The sequence below is a fragment of the Stomoxys calcitrans genome, chromosome 5, assembly GCF_963082655.1.
Source record: "Stomoxys calcitrans chromosome 5, idStoCalc2.1, whole genome shotgun sequence".
In the NCBI taxonomy this organism is placed as follows: domain Eukaryota; kingdom Metazoa; phylum Arthropoda; class Insecta; order Diptera; family Muscidae; genus Stomoxys; species Stomoxys calcitrans.
Genome location: NC_081556.1, coordinates 73,132,521 through 73,149,039, shown reverse-complemented (window position 1 = coordinate 73,149,039; position 16,519 = coordinate 73,132,521). Strand labels below are relative to the sequence as shown.

Below are 16,519 nucleotides of genomic sequence, written 5' to 3'. Positions count from 1 at the left end.
GCATAGCTCGTTCGGATCCTTATCCCTTAGAAGTATTATAACATCGTCTGCGTAGCATGGTGATCACCCATAGGAGTCCCGATAAAATGCCCCCCTGTGGCGTGTCCTGTGCCACTTTCTCCCTTATATATATGCCATTGGACACACAATTTATCCACCTGTTCCTTTGTATATGGTTTATCCAGTCTCTAAGGACCGGGTCCATCCGGTACTGGTTTAAGGATTGGATCAGTGTGTCGCTCCGCACATTGTTAAAAGCCCCCTCGATGTCAATGCATACCGCCAGTGTGTACGTTTTGGCATCGAAGGATTCTTCTATTTTATGCACAACCTCGTGCAGGGCAGTCTCCACCGACCTTTCCTTGACATAGGCATGCTGTTTGTATTTGAGCAGTTCGCTGGATGTCATACTCTATTTCATGGTGTCCACAATACGTTCCATGGTTTTGAGTAGAAAGGACGTAAGGATCTGTAGGCCTTTTATGTCGCATAACTTGCCTTGCCGGGCTTGGGTCTAAACACCACCCTTGCCTCCTGCCAGGCTTCCGGAGTATATGTAAGTTCTTGGCACGCTGTGAAAATTTTGGCCAGACGAAGCGTCAGATAGTCTGCCTCTTTCTGTGGTAACGCCGGAAATATTCCATCAGGTCCGGGTGAATTAAATGGTTTGAAGCTCCTCAAGCATTCCTTCACCATAAATTCCGTTATTATAAACGTTCGATCAACGTCATTATTTCAAGTTTCCGGGGTCTCCGTGAGTCCCTCCGTATCGTGTGGAAAATGGGTTTTCATAATAAGCAGTAAGTGTTTGCTAAAACAGCAAACATTTTCTGTTCAAATGAAAAAAAAAAAATAAAAAATGACATAAGTATTAAAAAAAATTTATATTTCATCTTATTTTCCTATTTTGCAAGCATAAAACGTAAAATTTTTTCAACTTCCTGTATTTTGCTAATTTTTAAATGAATTTAAATAATAGCAGACAAAATAACTACTACTATTATATTTATGATTCCAAACAAAAATTAATAACTAAAATCGGCTAATTTTTTATTAATTTAAAAGTTCAAAATTTTTGTTTGGATTCACTCAAAAATGTAGCAAAAGTTTTAATTTAAAATCAGCAGACATTAGCAGAATAATTTCTCTGGGTGTATGTAACTATTCTAGAGCCTTTCCAAGCGTAGTTATTTGATTTTTTTTAATTTCGTATTGAAAGTTGCACAAATTGTCCCAGATCCAATTATTCACAGTGTATTAATTTTAAATATATAGTTTCATTTTTTTATTAAATTACAACCTAAGCGAAACGTTGATAAAAATCAAGCTACTAATATTTTAATCGACATAAATATTTATTCAAATCACTAATACTCAAATTTGGTATTTTTTATCTTAACACTCATATTAGTGGTTTTATCAGTAAAATATATGAATTCATTTCATCAACTATTTTGTATAGTTACAGACAAGGCTTTGAATTTATTAAATTAAAAACAAAAATACTTAAAACGAGGCTTATTTTTTTCGGTGTACAATACTTCGTTCGATTCATTCATAAAAACACAAAAACGTATTTTTAACTGGTTTTGAAAACATGCCCGTATTTTGAGCCAGCTAATGCCAAATCGATGATGATAATAAACGGGTGTATCCATGACATTCAACTAATCTAAATCTTTCTTAAGCTTGTAAGCGCTGGTATGTAATCAAATAACTTTATTATATAATAAAAAATTTATTATTCTTAAGCATGGCTCGAAATTTTCTATGAGCTATCGTATCTAATAAACGGAAATATTTCTAAGATTTACTACGAGTTTCAACTATAGAAACGCTGCAGGTCCCTATAATTTCGTATGCTGTCTATCAAGAGACAAGCAAATATGGAGCCAACAAACTGTAAACGAAAATGGGATCATTATGAATCTATGAATACGGAAGGATTTCAAAGCTTTTACCTCTGTCACTATGATCACCCAACTGAGTAGATTGAAATTATAGACCTTGACTTTGACATAGTCACGAAACTTGTCCTCACAACCATCCTTGTACAAATTGAAGATCTTGATGCAGTTGTGGTCTTTGCAGCAACTGTTGGTAGGAAATTTATCGAGAAGGTAATAGTCTTCGGGACTATTCCTACCGCAACATTGTAGCTAGAAAAAAGTTACATATAAAAAATATCAGCATTTGTCTTGTCCTTCCTCACCCATTCCTCATAGAAAGACAAGGCAGCGCTTGGTCCACGGTGTAACGGATCCCAGAGCTCGTCAAAGCCTTGTTGAAGTTTCTCGGAAACGCCATTGTTTAACGCAGTATAGCTGATGCTTACCAAAATTATTTGTATGACTAGTAAAACAATCAATACAACTGCGTACTGTATACAATTAAAAACAAATTAAAACTTTACAAAAAACATTACAACAAACTACGAATTGTCATACTTACACCAATCAACATGTTGATGTGACCCAGTACGGTAACAACTGATCCATAGATAGCTGTACATATGAGCACCGCACCCAGCGTCATTATTACAATAGAGGCCAATTCTTCTCCATGGTCGAATTTGGCATCCTCCACGCTTTGATATAGCCAAGCACCGAACCATATTAGAAGTGAACCTAGAATCTGAATATGAAATAAAAAAAAGTTATTTTTAAGTTTCAGTCCAAGATCATTCATAACGACCTCAAGAACTGTAATTTTGTTTCGCTGATATTTACATAACTTCTGCTTTAACGAGTAAACAGTCCACCTATAAAATGTTTTCAATTTTCTCGTTGGGTTTGGAACCCATTACTGGGCGGGCATAAAGGTATTTAAAACGGATAAATTAACCCCCATCCTATTGTTTTGGGTACAATGTAAGAAGATCGGTTTGCTGAAGACTATATCTACTTAGGAGGTAACTAATTGTGCTTCACATGCCGACAAATCCTATCCTTATTTCTATACCCACCACCGAAGGAAGGACGAATGATCATTTTCTGATTTCGTTTGAAACGCATTGAAATTTCCATATCCATAATCATATTCTCGTTGTTGTAAAATTCTGAGGACATATAGACTTGTCCGTCCGGTTCTCTATTAGAATCCCGACACAGTCATTAAACATGATCTGAAACTTTGCGCAGACAATTTTTTTTAACATTGGCAGACCAGGATCATAAGTTATAATGCACTTTTATTAGTCTCTCGCCCTTAATAACGAGTATGGTCCATACTTGTTCCGATGTGGATCGAACCGATCTTCCGATTTGTGCCCACAAAAGGCTAATTTACTTGATTTTGCTGAAATAAGAACAGTGAATTGTATTAAAACTTTGGACATCCATAACGAATATGGTCCACATCGACCCATATGTCTTCCGATTGTAGGTCTTGGGCCTATAAAAGGCTTATTCATTATTGCTAAAATCCCTGCCTAACATCGTTCAACATCGTTCCATTTATGACAGCAATATAATCCGATTTACAGGTATGGGTCTTAAGAGGCTCATTCGTTATCTGATTTCTCTAAAATTCAGAACAGTGAAATTTCGTCTCCAAAAATTTATTACTTACGATGAGGGTTCCCGGGTGTCAGATATATAATCTGTTATACTAATAATTAATTTTTAATATCAAGGTACTCTGTAAGTTAGGTTAGGTCTGCCATCAGACTCACTTGGACGTTTTCGTCCATTGTGATACCATAGGAACAGGAGAAGGAGATACCATCTAGTTCCAACCGTTGAACTACCCAGATCAAGCCTAACAACATGCGATAAATCAGACAAGTTCTCAAACATCCTAAAGTGGAACTTTTTCTAGCTGCCAGTACGGAAGGCACACACACCAAATGTTTAATATTCTCTCTTTCCTCGACGTCCTCACTTCTAATGGAAAAGTCGTTATCTCTAACCTTCTGTCTGTCACCATGTTCTCCGATCAGTCAGTGATCTGTTATGACGGACTAATGACTGAGACGTATGTTCTAAACTGGTGATTTTTGAACTGTGCAGGCATCTCGTTTTAAGATTTGAGACAGACGATGGAGGTTGTTGATTTCAGAATATGCTACCCAGAAACTAAATGGTCGTCGTTGTGACATTATATCTTAGCTATTCCACCACATAACTGCAAGGATCTCCGCTTGATACACACTACAGTGACGGGGTAAACTTCTGCAGATGACCAGTCCTAGTTCAGCAGAGTGCACCCCAAAGCCTACCTAGTTGTGTAGTTTGGGACTATCCGTATAGAAGTCTATGTATCTTCTATTTCCAGGGATATTGTACTTCCAATCGGTTCTACCAGGAATAGTGATATATCATATTTTATAAAAAAGCGGATCAAGCAATGTGTAATCAACACTGTCGGGCATTGTATCCAGCATAACACTTCCATTTTTGGTCTAAAAGGAATAGTCGTGTGTGCCGCAATTTATCCCAATCCGCGTTTCTTCTAAGGGACAACATGTGCAGTATTTTTTTTTTCTCCAAGGCTGAAACTAATATAACGATGATCAGAAAAGCTGTGGTCATCCAACACTTCCGAGTCTCATATCCTTCCGCTTATATCCTCCGATACGAAGGTAACATGGTACTAGATGTTACCTTCGTATCGGAGGATATAAGCCTGTACCTGGTAATAAAGGTCGGTTTATTTCCTTCATTACAAATCGCCAGATGGCAACTTATAATACATTCGATGAGCAGCTCACCCCTTTCGTTGGTATCCGAAATTCCCCATATCAAGTAATGTGCATTAGCATCATTTCCTACAATGAGATTCGTTTTGCCTGCAGAAGCGGCTTCAACCAGCATCGTGTAGCGGCATCACTGAATCGTGTACCATATATACACTGAAAACGTTTTTTGACCCAATTTAAAAGATTCAAACAAAAGATTAGCAAACTCAATTTAAAGATGATCAAGTTTTCAACTCTCTAAGGAAACTTTCCCTCTGGTGAAAGATATTTTCCTTAAAATTAAGGATTTTTATTTTAAATGGTAGGTTAAAAAATCCTTAACTTTGTGCCTTGTTATTAAAGACAAACATCTAAATTGAAGGAAAATTAGGACATAGACGTTTTGACAAAACAATAGTGTACCAGACGCCTTTAATAGTTTTACAATTCACCACCGAAGAATCGGGGTATATAAATTTTGTCATTCCGTTTGCAACACATTGAAATATCCATTTCCGGTCCTATAATGTACAAATCGTCGTAAAAGTCTGAAACGATCTAGCCACGTCCGTCCGTCTGTATGTTAAAATCACGCTACAGTCTTTACAAATAGAGATATTGAGCTGAAACTTTGCACAGATTCTTTTTTGTTTTGTTTGCAGGTTAAGTTCGAAAATGGGCTATATCGGACTATATCTTGATATAGCCCCCATAAAGACCGATCCTCCGATGTAATGTTTTAGGCAAATAAAAGCCACATTTATTATCTGATTTTGCTAAAATTTGGAACAGTGAGTTGTGCTAGGCCACTCGACATCTTTCTTCAATTTTGAACAGATCGGTTCAGGTTTGGATATAGCTACCATATAGACCGATCTCTCGATTTAAGGTTTTGGGCCCATAAAAGGCGCATTTATTGTCCGATTTCGCCGAAAATAGGGACTGTGAGTTGTGTAAGGCTCTTCGATATCTCTCCGAAATTTGGCCCAGATCGGTTCAGATTTAGATATAGCTGCCATACAGACCGATATCTCGATTTAAAGTCTAGGCCCCATAAAAGGTGAATTTATTATCCGATTTTGCTGAAATTTGGGACAGTGAGTTGTGTTAAGCCCCTTGTCATCTTTCTGCAATTTAGCCCAGATCGGTTCGGATTTAGATTTAGCTGCCATACTGACCGATATGCCGATTTAAAGTCTGGACCCCATAAAAAGCACATTTCATTTATTATCCGATGTCGCCGAAATTTGGGACAGTGAGTTGTGTTTGGCCCATCAACATCCCTTCTCAATTTGGCCCAGATTGGTTCAGATATGGATAAAGCTGCCGTATAGGCCGATCTCTCGATTTAAAATCTTGGTCTCATAAAAGCTGCATTTGTAATCCGATTTCGCTGAAATTAGACACAGTGACTTATGTAAGGTTTTTCGACATTCATGTCGTATATGGTTCAGATCGGTCTATATTTGGATAAAGCTATCAAAAATACCAATATTTTGTTCTACGAAATTGAAGAATGACTTCCACTTATTAGACCACTCTATGTCCGTGCCGAATTTCCAATTCGGACCATATTTCGATAAAGCTGCTATGGTGGCATAACATATGAGAAAGTTGGTTTTCATATATACCCGAAGTTCGACCCGGCCGAACTTAATGCCATTTTATTTTGTTTTAGTTAAGATTCTAAATTAAAAAAAAAAAACATAATTTTTGAAAAAATAATAATTGGTCGTCTATATAGTAAAATAAGAATCAATCAGTGATCAAAAATTCAAACGGATGGTCATGTCCGGTAGCAAATAAAAATTTTTATTTAAATATTGTATCTTTATTTTAACGTTTTGGTTATTTGGCTTATTTTCATTGCTAAAATCCAACGAATAAGGAATCTTAAATTTTCGGCCAACTTTTTTTTCAGTGTAATCGTGTATCATACATTAATTTCAAGGCTGGCTTCTACTGAAATTTCAGCGAATTTTAGCGGTGGAAGGATACAAATACTTAGACTACTCTTTGAAGAATACAGGCTCTGTGTCCTCCATTCCCCGTATCCTTGTTGAACTCCAGAAATTTTTAGTCTTCGAACTATGCTTCCACACACCTACAGGGTGGCTGATGAATATTGCTACAATGATGAATATTGCTACATTTTTTTTTCGGTGTATGGAATACATTTTTCTTTTATTCATGTTAAATTAAATTATTAAATTAATTATTAAATTATTATTAATTAAATTAATTAATTAATTAATTAAATTAATTATTAAATTATTATTATTAAATAGAAAAAAAGTTATTACATTTTTTTTTGGTAGCGGCTTTCATCAGCCACCCTGTATGACTCCTGGATAAAAATCACGTCAAATCCTCCTGCCAGCAGAAGAACCGCCGAAGGGGACTTAGAATGGTGGAGATTTATCTGCAGAAACCGGACCATAGTCAGCATTCAGAACTTCCACCACTGTTACGTTAGCCTCGCCTTCTCAATCCACCAGGAGTTCATCCTCACAAGTTTCTTTCGATCTTGTCATGATAAGTTTCCTTACACATCCATGGGCAGTTGAGAAAGCAGTGAAATCACTTTTCCTCAGAACACTGGACACATGCGGTGTGGACGAGACCTTATGATATACTTCACTAGCTGCTGCCGTCTAAGCATTTTGAAAAAAAAAAGTACCTCAAAAAAAAAATTTTCAGTTGTGGTTCTTCGGCAGGCTTCATATTTGAAGTATTCTGCCATGTTAAAACTTCACTGCAAAGTGGTTTCGCTATGCGGCATACCGTTCGTACTCGACATTAAAATGGAGGCCCGTTACGATTGAGCTTGAACTTTAAACGGACTACACCCTATGGAATATTCATGGGAAATTTAGAATGTAGTAGAAAACGGATTAACTTTGAACTTTGGATACCCCAATCACTGATATATTTGTACGTATATACGCATCTTACTTTCATTTTGTCAAAATGTAATAAAAAATGCACTTTGTTTAAGTTCAAGAAGTTAATTCTTAAAATCGGTTTTGTCGTTATCGGTAAATGTGGCTGCTGTATACAACAATGGTCTGATCTGCAACATATACTGCACAGATATCAAGGAAGCCATTAAAACACAAATTTGCAAATTTTGTCCATGAACATTCCACCAAGGAACAGGGGCAAACTTCTGTATCAATGAGTGCAGTCCGATTCAAGCTTAAGCTCAATGATAAGGGCTTAAGCTCAATTTATAAACGAGTGCTGAAGGCATACCGCAGTGCGGCACCTCTTTGGAGAGAGGTTTTTACATGGCATAGTACCTCACAAATGTTGTTATAGGGGGAAAACCACCGCTGAAAATTCTTTCTGATGGTCGCAGTGGTTCAGTGTCTTAGGCGGATATGCTAACCTCTGCGCTACGGTGGCCGCCAATAAATCTCACAGTCCCATAATTCAGCCAAATCGGGTAATAAATGCTCATTAAGCAAACTAATTTCATTTATTTCCACTTGTAAAAAATACATTTTACTGCGAGGGCTGCGGCCTCAGTGTACAACACACAACAACAACAACATTTTACTGATATTCCTAGCCAAATTTTTAATTTTATTAAAATTTTACCATAAGTAATGAAGAAATTTGCTATTGAATGAAATCAGCTAGGTGTTTTCCTTTAAAATCTATTATCTAAAAAAATAATCGACGAAAAATACCACTAAAATCGAACGTAGTATCAGCCTTATGATGTAAATTTGTTGTAAATCTATAACCATGGCCCTTGGTTAATAATAGAATAATTCTATCATTTCGATCGAGGAGTTCAAGAAGCAACAACAACGTCCCATGGTAATAACCTAACAAAATATGTACAGCAAGATGGAAAAAGGCCATATCAGTCTTCAAAAGCAGAAAGCTGTAAACCACAGCGCGATGCGATGGCATCCAGGACCATCTACACATTCGTTAAAACAACTACACATGTTGAATAGCATTGCCACAGTTGTGAGGAGATTTCTTCCAACTGTCAGTGTTCACCTGAGGTGTCCGCCCGTCTATCAACGCAATAAAATATTATAAAAGTATAATTTTTGTATTTTTTCTAATTTCCTTAAGCTCTCCCAAACAGGGACGAACTCAAAGCAGAAATAATCGTGTGAAATTTCAGCCAAGGCGGATAAGAATTAAAATCGGAAGATCAGTTTATATGGGCGCTATATCAGATTAAGAACCGATTCAGACTATACTTGGCATAGATGTTGGGGATCATAGTAGAAGTAATTGCGCAAAATTTTAGCCAATCGGATAAGAATTGAGCCCTCTATGGACTCAATTTATCATATTGATTGATCGGTTTATGGGGGTGCTATATCCAAATCTGAACCGATTTGATCCTCATGTGGTTATCTTCATTCGTTCGACCGCTATCGTGATTTGAACAAACGGACGGGCGAAAATGGTTAGACAGTCAAGAATTTCACAAACATACCAATCCCATCATAAACGGAGAAGCAGAATTGTTCAACAAACAAAACAAAAATGTCAGCTGTCAGCCTGCTATTCTTTAATTGCTAACATTTTACAATATCAGCAGATTGCTGAAAAACAGCAAAATTAACTTCAAACAGTAACGTTAAGAACTACAATTGGAACAACACTATAGGATGGCGCGTATACTAATCTAGCCATGTCCGTCCGCCCGTCTGCTGAAATCACGCTAGTGTTCGAACAAATAAAGATGTCAGTTTGAAATTTAGAAGGATACTTATTATCGATAGAGGTTGTTGGGGATTGCAAATGGGCCGTATCGATTCAGATTTGGATATAGCCCCATACACACCGATCCCCAGTTTTGACTTCTTTAGACCCAAGTGAGTTTTGGTTCTTTGGCTCGGTTTTCATTGCTAAAATCCTACGAATAATGTTAAATGTTGAGTCAACTTTTTTTTCAGTGTTTATAGACCGATTAGAATCATACTTGGCACTGATGTTAGAAGTCAGAAAGGAAGTCCTTATGTCAAATTTCGCCAAATTGGATGAAAACTGAGGCTTCTAGGGGGCTGAAAAGTCAAATCTAGGGATCGGTTTGTATGGGGACTATACCGGTTTATAGACCGATTAAGATGTTATTCGGCTCTGGTATTGGAAGTTTTAACCCAAATCCTTGTGCCGAAATCGATGCTGTTTAAATTAAATTTTCATTTACTAACGGACTTGGTCATCCATTTTAAATTTTGATAGCTGCTTGATTCCTATTTTACTTTATATATAACTGTCCAATTATTATTTTTTGAAAAATTCTAAAAAAAAAAATTAAATTTAGTATCTTAACCTAAAAAATTTAATATTGTGAGGCCATTTTGCGTCTTCAACTAAGTTTCACTGTTGTCTTGTCCTAAGGTCAATTTCCCAACTTTCAACGACATTTTGACCACAATTTCATATTTTTGTGTTTAAAAACAAGAAGCAAAATTAAGGATTTATTAACCTACCATTTAAAATATAAAGTCCTTAACGTAAAGGAAATATTTTTCAACAAAGGGAATTTTCCCTTAAAAAGTTGAAAAATTTACTATCTTTAAATTAAGTTTGCTAATCTTTGGAGGCCACCGTAGCGCAGAGGTTAGCATGTCCGCCTATGGCGCTGAACGATTGGGTTCGAATCCTAGCAGGAACATCAGAAAAAAATGTTCAGCGGTGGTTATCCCACCGCTGAGGTACTTTGCAATGTAAAAACTTTTCCCCAAAGAGGTGTCGCTCTGCGGCACGTCGTTCGGACTCGGCTATGAAAAGGAGTTCCCTTATAACTGATCTTTAAATTAAATTGGACAGCACTTATTGATTTGTGAAAAGTTTGCCCCAGTTCCTGGGTAAATTTGAATTTGCAATCTTTGGCACGAATTTTTAAAATTAGTGCAAATTTTTTTTTGAGCGTACTGTTATATCTCTCATATAAACCAATTCTTGAGCTCCTATAGGTCTAAATTTTCACTTGATTTGATTGATTAACTTCCAACGTCCTTGCCAAATAAGATCCGAATCGGTCTATATACATAAATATAGATTCCCCGATATGACTACTTGAGACCATAACAGCAGTAACCAATTCCCGATTTAATTGTTGTAATTATTAATAAAGGCGAATTTTAAGCGGAATTCATGAATTTACTTGTGTAACAATACCTTTAATAACGGCCCTGTAACTAACGCAACTGGTTCAATTACTCTCACACTAAAAATAATACAAGATCATCCGCCAAAAATGATTTATTAAGGTACTAATTAAAGCTTTTTAATGATAACTAGGAAATGTGAACTTATTATTCAGTTTCCGTTTTTATTTATTTTTTTTCATATTTATAATATATAAGTATCGTAATCAGTAAGACCGATGACAGATTTTGTGATTCTTCCATAACGTTAAATATTTATTTTCAAGATAAGGCAAAGCAAGGTGCAGAGAAACTTGTACGTCACACTCCTCTTGGATGTAAACACAGATCCAGTCTTTTTCGCTACACTCCAAAATAACTTTTTTAATGTAGCGTTTTTTTTAAATATATTTTGAAGCTAATGACCAGAGATTCAGGACATAAGTAAAGGTGCCAACTTCATACTCTACTTTCAAATGGATTTTACTTAAGTTCCTTATTGTGTATACCCTTTGGGGGGTGTTTTGGGGAAGGGGTGATGCCCTAAATACATGGTCCTACTTTTGGATATTAAATTCGTATTATACTCCCAAATACCTTTATTTGAGCGCCATATTGCGATGGTTTGCAAAAAAAGGGCTGTTTGTTGGGTATTTTAGGAGAGGGGTAGACCCCCAGAAAATTGGTCCCGAAAGTGGGTACCAATTCTTGCTCTGCCCGCCAATACCTTTGATTTAAGCCCCACATTGACATGGTAGGTAAATATGCCCGATTTAGGGGTGTTTTGGGGAGTGATGTGGTCCCCCACACACTAAGCCCTGAAAATATATCAGCAACGTACTCTATTCTAATATATCTATATAACATTTATTTAAACTCCATATTGCCATTGACCTCGAAATTGGATAGCGAATTCATTTTCTAATCTCCAATACCATTCATTTAAATCCCTTATTACAAAAGCCATCAAATATGTCCGGTTTTGGGGTATGGGTCCTAAAAACTATGAATATCGAGCTCCAATGTCTTGAAAACCCAAATTGTCTTGGTGGGCAAATACGTCCTATTTGGGGGTTGTTATGATGGTGGGACATCCCTTAGACAGTTGGTCCCGAATGTTGATATCAGATTCATGGTCTGTTCCGAAATACCTTTTATTTGAGCCCCATTTTTCCATAGAGCCCCATCCACTCAGTGACTTAGCTCGTAAATATATATCGTGTTCTACTCTAAAAAAAAATCTTATTTGAGCCTAATATAGCAATGGTCAGCAAATACTTCCTATTTGGGTGGTATTATGGTGGTGGGAAGTTCCTATACACAATTTTTCCTGAATATAGATATCAGATTTGTGCTTTATTCCCAAAGGCCCCCAAAAAACATCGGTCCCACATTTGGATATCAGATTCGTATTCTACACTCAAATACCTTTTATTTAAGCCCCATATTGCCATGGTCAGTAAAAAAGTTTTATTTGGGGGGTGTTTTGGGAAGGAGTGGACCCCCAAAACTTGGTCCCACATTTGGTTATCAGATTCGTAAATACCTTTCATTAGAGTTCCATATTGACGTGGTCGGTAAATATGTTCGATTGAAGGGGTGGGTGATTGGGGTGGTCCCCCAACCCCAAAATGTACGACCAAACACTTGGTTGTACATTTAGGTATCAGATTTGTATTCTACTCTTAAATACCTTTCATTTGAGTCCCATATTGTCGTGATTGGTATATATATATATATAAAGGGTGATTTTTTTGAGGTTAGGATTTTCATGCATTAGTATTTGACAGATCACGTGGGATTTCAGACATGGTGTCAAAGAGAAAGATGCTCAGTATGCTTTGACATTTCATCATGAATAGACTTACTAACGAGCAACGCTTGCAAATCATTGAATTTTATTACCAAAATCAGTGTTCGGTTCGAAATGTGTTCATTCACCGTAACGTTGCGTCCAACAGCATCTTTGAAAAAATACGGTCCAATGATTCCACCAGCGTACAAACCACACCAAACAGTGCATTTTTCGGGATGCATGGGCAGTTCTTGAACGGCTTCTGGTTGCTCTTCACTCCAAATGCGGCAATTTTGCTTATTTACGTAGCCATTCAACCAGAAATGAGCCTCATCGCTGAACAAAATTTGTCAAAATTTGAACACATTTCGAACCGAACACTGATTTTGGTAATAAAATTCAATGATTTGCAAGCGTTGCTCGTTAGTAAGTCTATTCATGATGAAATGTCAAAGCATACTGAGCATCTTTCTCTTTGACACCATGTCTGAAATCCCACGTGATCTGTCAAATACTAATGCATGAAAATCCTAACCTCAAAAAAATCACCCTTTATATCTTTCATCCGATTTGGCTTTTTAAGGCCGTAGAAGCCACAAATTTTGTCCGATCTTTTCAAAATTTGGCACGGGTTGTTTTATTTGAGATCTTTATATTTGTTCAAAATTTTATAAAAATTGGTCCCGATTTAGATATAGCTCCCATATAAAGCTTTCATCCGATATGGATTTTTAAGGCTGTAGAAGCCACAATTTTAGTCCGATCTTTAAAATATTTTGCGTGAGGTGTTTTATTTGACATCCTAATGTGTGTGAAAAATGTCATGAAAATTGGTCCAGATTAAATATAGCTCCCATATATATCTTTCATCCGATATGGCCTTTTAAGGCTGTAGAAGCCACAATTTTTCTCCGATCTTTGCAAAATTTGGCATGGAGTGTTTTATTCAACATCTATATATGTGTGCAAAATTTCATAAAAATCGGTCCAGATTAAGATAAAGCTCCCATATATGTCTATCATCCGATATGGAATTTTCAGGGTGTGACGGCCATAATTTTGGGCTGATCTTTTCATAATTGAGCGCGAGACGTTTTATTTAGCGTTCCAATACGTGCTCAAAATTTCATAAAAATCGATTCAGATTTAGATATAGCCCCCATATATATCTTTCCTCCGATATGGCGTTTTTAGCCTGTAGAAGCTAGAATTTTGTTCCGATCTTAAAAAAAAATTAGTACGAGGAGTTGTGTTTGACGTTGTCATATTTGTGCAAAATTTCGTCAAAATCGGTCCAGATTTAGATATAGCTTCCATATATATGCGATATGGAATTTTCAGGCTGTAGAAGCCAAAATTTTAGTCAGATCTTTGCAAAATTTTGCTTGGGTGTTTTATTTGACATCTACATATGTGGGCAAAATTTCATAAAAATCGGTTCATATTTAGATATAGCCCCTATAAATATATTTCATCCGATATAGAGTCATAAGGCTGTAGAAGCCACAATTTTAGTCTGATCTTAACAAGATTTTGCACGATGTGTTTAATTTGACGTCCCAATACGTGTGCAAAATTTCATAAAATTCGGTTTCGATTTAAATTTACTACTCCCATATATATTTTTTATCCGATATGCCAATAGTTATGAAAAATTAAATGCTGACTAGATTTTAAGATAAGTTTTATATATTAAAAGTAGCACGTATAATAGTTGGTGTAGGGTATTATATAGTCGGCCACGTCCGACTTTTGCCTTTCCTTACTGGTTATATATAAGAGAAGATATGCAATACACGTTTACCCTTCTAATCTAAAACTTTTGGAAATAATTTTGTAACTTTGAATCAGATAGAGATATCTTCCCAATATTAGCAACATTTTATAATGCATGTCAAAATTGTAGTTATAGACCGATTGTCTCAACTATGCACTCTTGGGTATGACCTCGAAAACTTCAGTCGTAGCACCGATCAATGACACCTTCATCGAACTATCACATGGATATAGAGAGGACTAATACATTCATTCATTCTCAAAATTTTCATAAAGTGTTTATGAATTCATTACCTCAACACCATTAATCAGGGGATCGGTCTATATGGCAGCTATATTCACATTTGATCTTGGACAGTATCCAATACCATTCAACTTTAGGAGAAATCGTCTAAAACAAATACATGTTTTATAAGCTCTGAACTATGGACAAAAAAAAACTTCTGTACGAAAAGTGGTCCAAATTGGTCCATATTTAAATTTATTTCAATCTCCCACGACCTACATCAATACGAAGTAAATGTGCCACATTTCTGTCAAATTGTTAAGGAGCCTCAGCATGAAAATATGAAATATAGTATAGTTGAGCAAAACGACATGTGGACGATGCGATATGTAGGTCGATTAAAGATTCGTCATTACAGTTGCGATGTAGAGAAAGCAAAGCATAACTACAAATAAGCAACCATGCATCTATTAATTAATTCCAAATTTTCTGCTACATTGGCACGAAACATTTTCTTTTCATTTTCATTTCAAGTCCAAAACGAACCGCGTTTTATTTTTGACATACATTTTTTGTTTTAGTTTCCACGATTCACTCACTACATCGGCTGGTACAAATATGGCACAAATTTAACACGAAAATTGACTTATTTTTAAAATGATGAGCAGTCAAATGACTAATTATTCCGTGTTCAACGCCGCGGCGCGTCGCCTCGCCAAGAGATAATTGCAAGAAGTTTGCACAATGGCATCATGAATGCATTGCAATTGTCTTCACTTACCGCACAAATCACATTTATAGACATCACAATGAATTTGTAGGTTCGTGTGGAGATGTACATTTTGATACTCAGAATTTGGACACAACTACGACTGTTTGCTGCAAAAAGCACTTCTTCTTATTATAAAAAACCAAAACCTAAACTATTCGAGATTCGTTTATTTGTTTAATGCTACTGAGAAATCAATTCAATTTGAATATTTGCAATCGTAAGTTTTGAATTTAACAGGGAAAAGTAAAATCCGTGGAATTAAACATCCGTTTATGATTCGCTCGTTGTTGGAACTGAAGACCTAGCACGATCTGACAAATGCCGCTTTGTCCCACAACCCAGGAGAAGCCAATAGTTCAGCCAGCTGATGAGCGTTGCTCTCGTTGCCACGATAACAAAAACAATTTGTTAGATGACTCTGTGAATAAATCTCAAAATTAGAAAACTAACAACACTTGAGAGACTCAGATTTGTTTTTTTTTTATTTGATGCTTTCACATATCAGCCGTTTTTCTTGCTCACTGTTGCACATTGGGATGAAAATATCATAGAAGAACAGACACTTAAGAATAATTTAATTTACTTTCTCTAGCCTATAAAAGGCTTTTTCGTTTGGATTCCTGCCCCCTATATATCGATCTGCCGAAAGAACTTCTTAAGATCATAAAAAGCTTATTTTTACTTTATTTTGCCGTAAAGCTGAATATGCACCTCTAGCGAAATTTTCGGTTGCAGTCAAGACATTTATGTCGCCACTGAAAAATAGTTGTGTAGAATACAAGATGGCGACAAACATCGATTTATAATTTTGGCCGAATTTCAATAATTTTTGGCTAATAAAGTACATATGTGCTATAATTAATTGTCTTAATTTAATATTGCGTGGAGCTATTAAAACATCAATTTTCATTTGTAGTTGCAAGAAAAATTTCACCAATGCCTATCACGTCACCCTGTTACGCAAAGAAAATTTCATTTCAGTTATGTGCCTGCAAGCGAAATTTTCTGTAACGGTACCGGTAACGAAAATTTCATTTAAAACATGTCAATGCATTTCTCATGGTAACGAAAATTTCGCCAGAGGTGCATACTGCGAAATTTTCTGTAACGGTATCGGCAATGCATTTCTTATGGTAACTAA

At 36.2% G+C, this 16,519-nt stretch overlaps 1 protein-coding gene across 1 annotated transcript; it reads right to left on the bottom strand.

Annotated features, from left to right (window-relative positions):
* Positions 1-1,436: 1,436 nt before the first annotated feature.
* Positions 1,437-15,693, bottom strand: LOC106081334 (23 kDa integral membrane protein). The gene is made up of 5 exons (XM_013243224.2): positions 15,388-15,693; positions 2,452-2,634; positions 2,213-2,380; positions 1,962-2,159; positions 1,437-1,900 (listed from the first exon to the last, which is right to left on the bottom strand). The coding sequence occupies exons 1-5, from the start codon at positions 15,445-15,447 to the stop codon at positions 1,823-1,825; spliced, it is 687 nt and encodes a 228-aa protein (XP_013098678.1). The 5' UTR covers positions 15,448-15,693; the 3' UTR covers positions 1,437-1,822.
* Between the last annotated feature and the right edge of the window lie 826 nt (positions 15,694-16,519).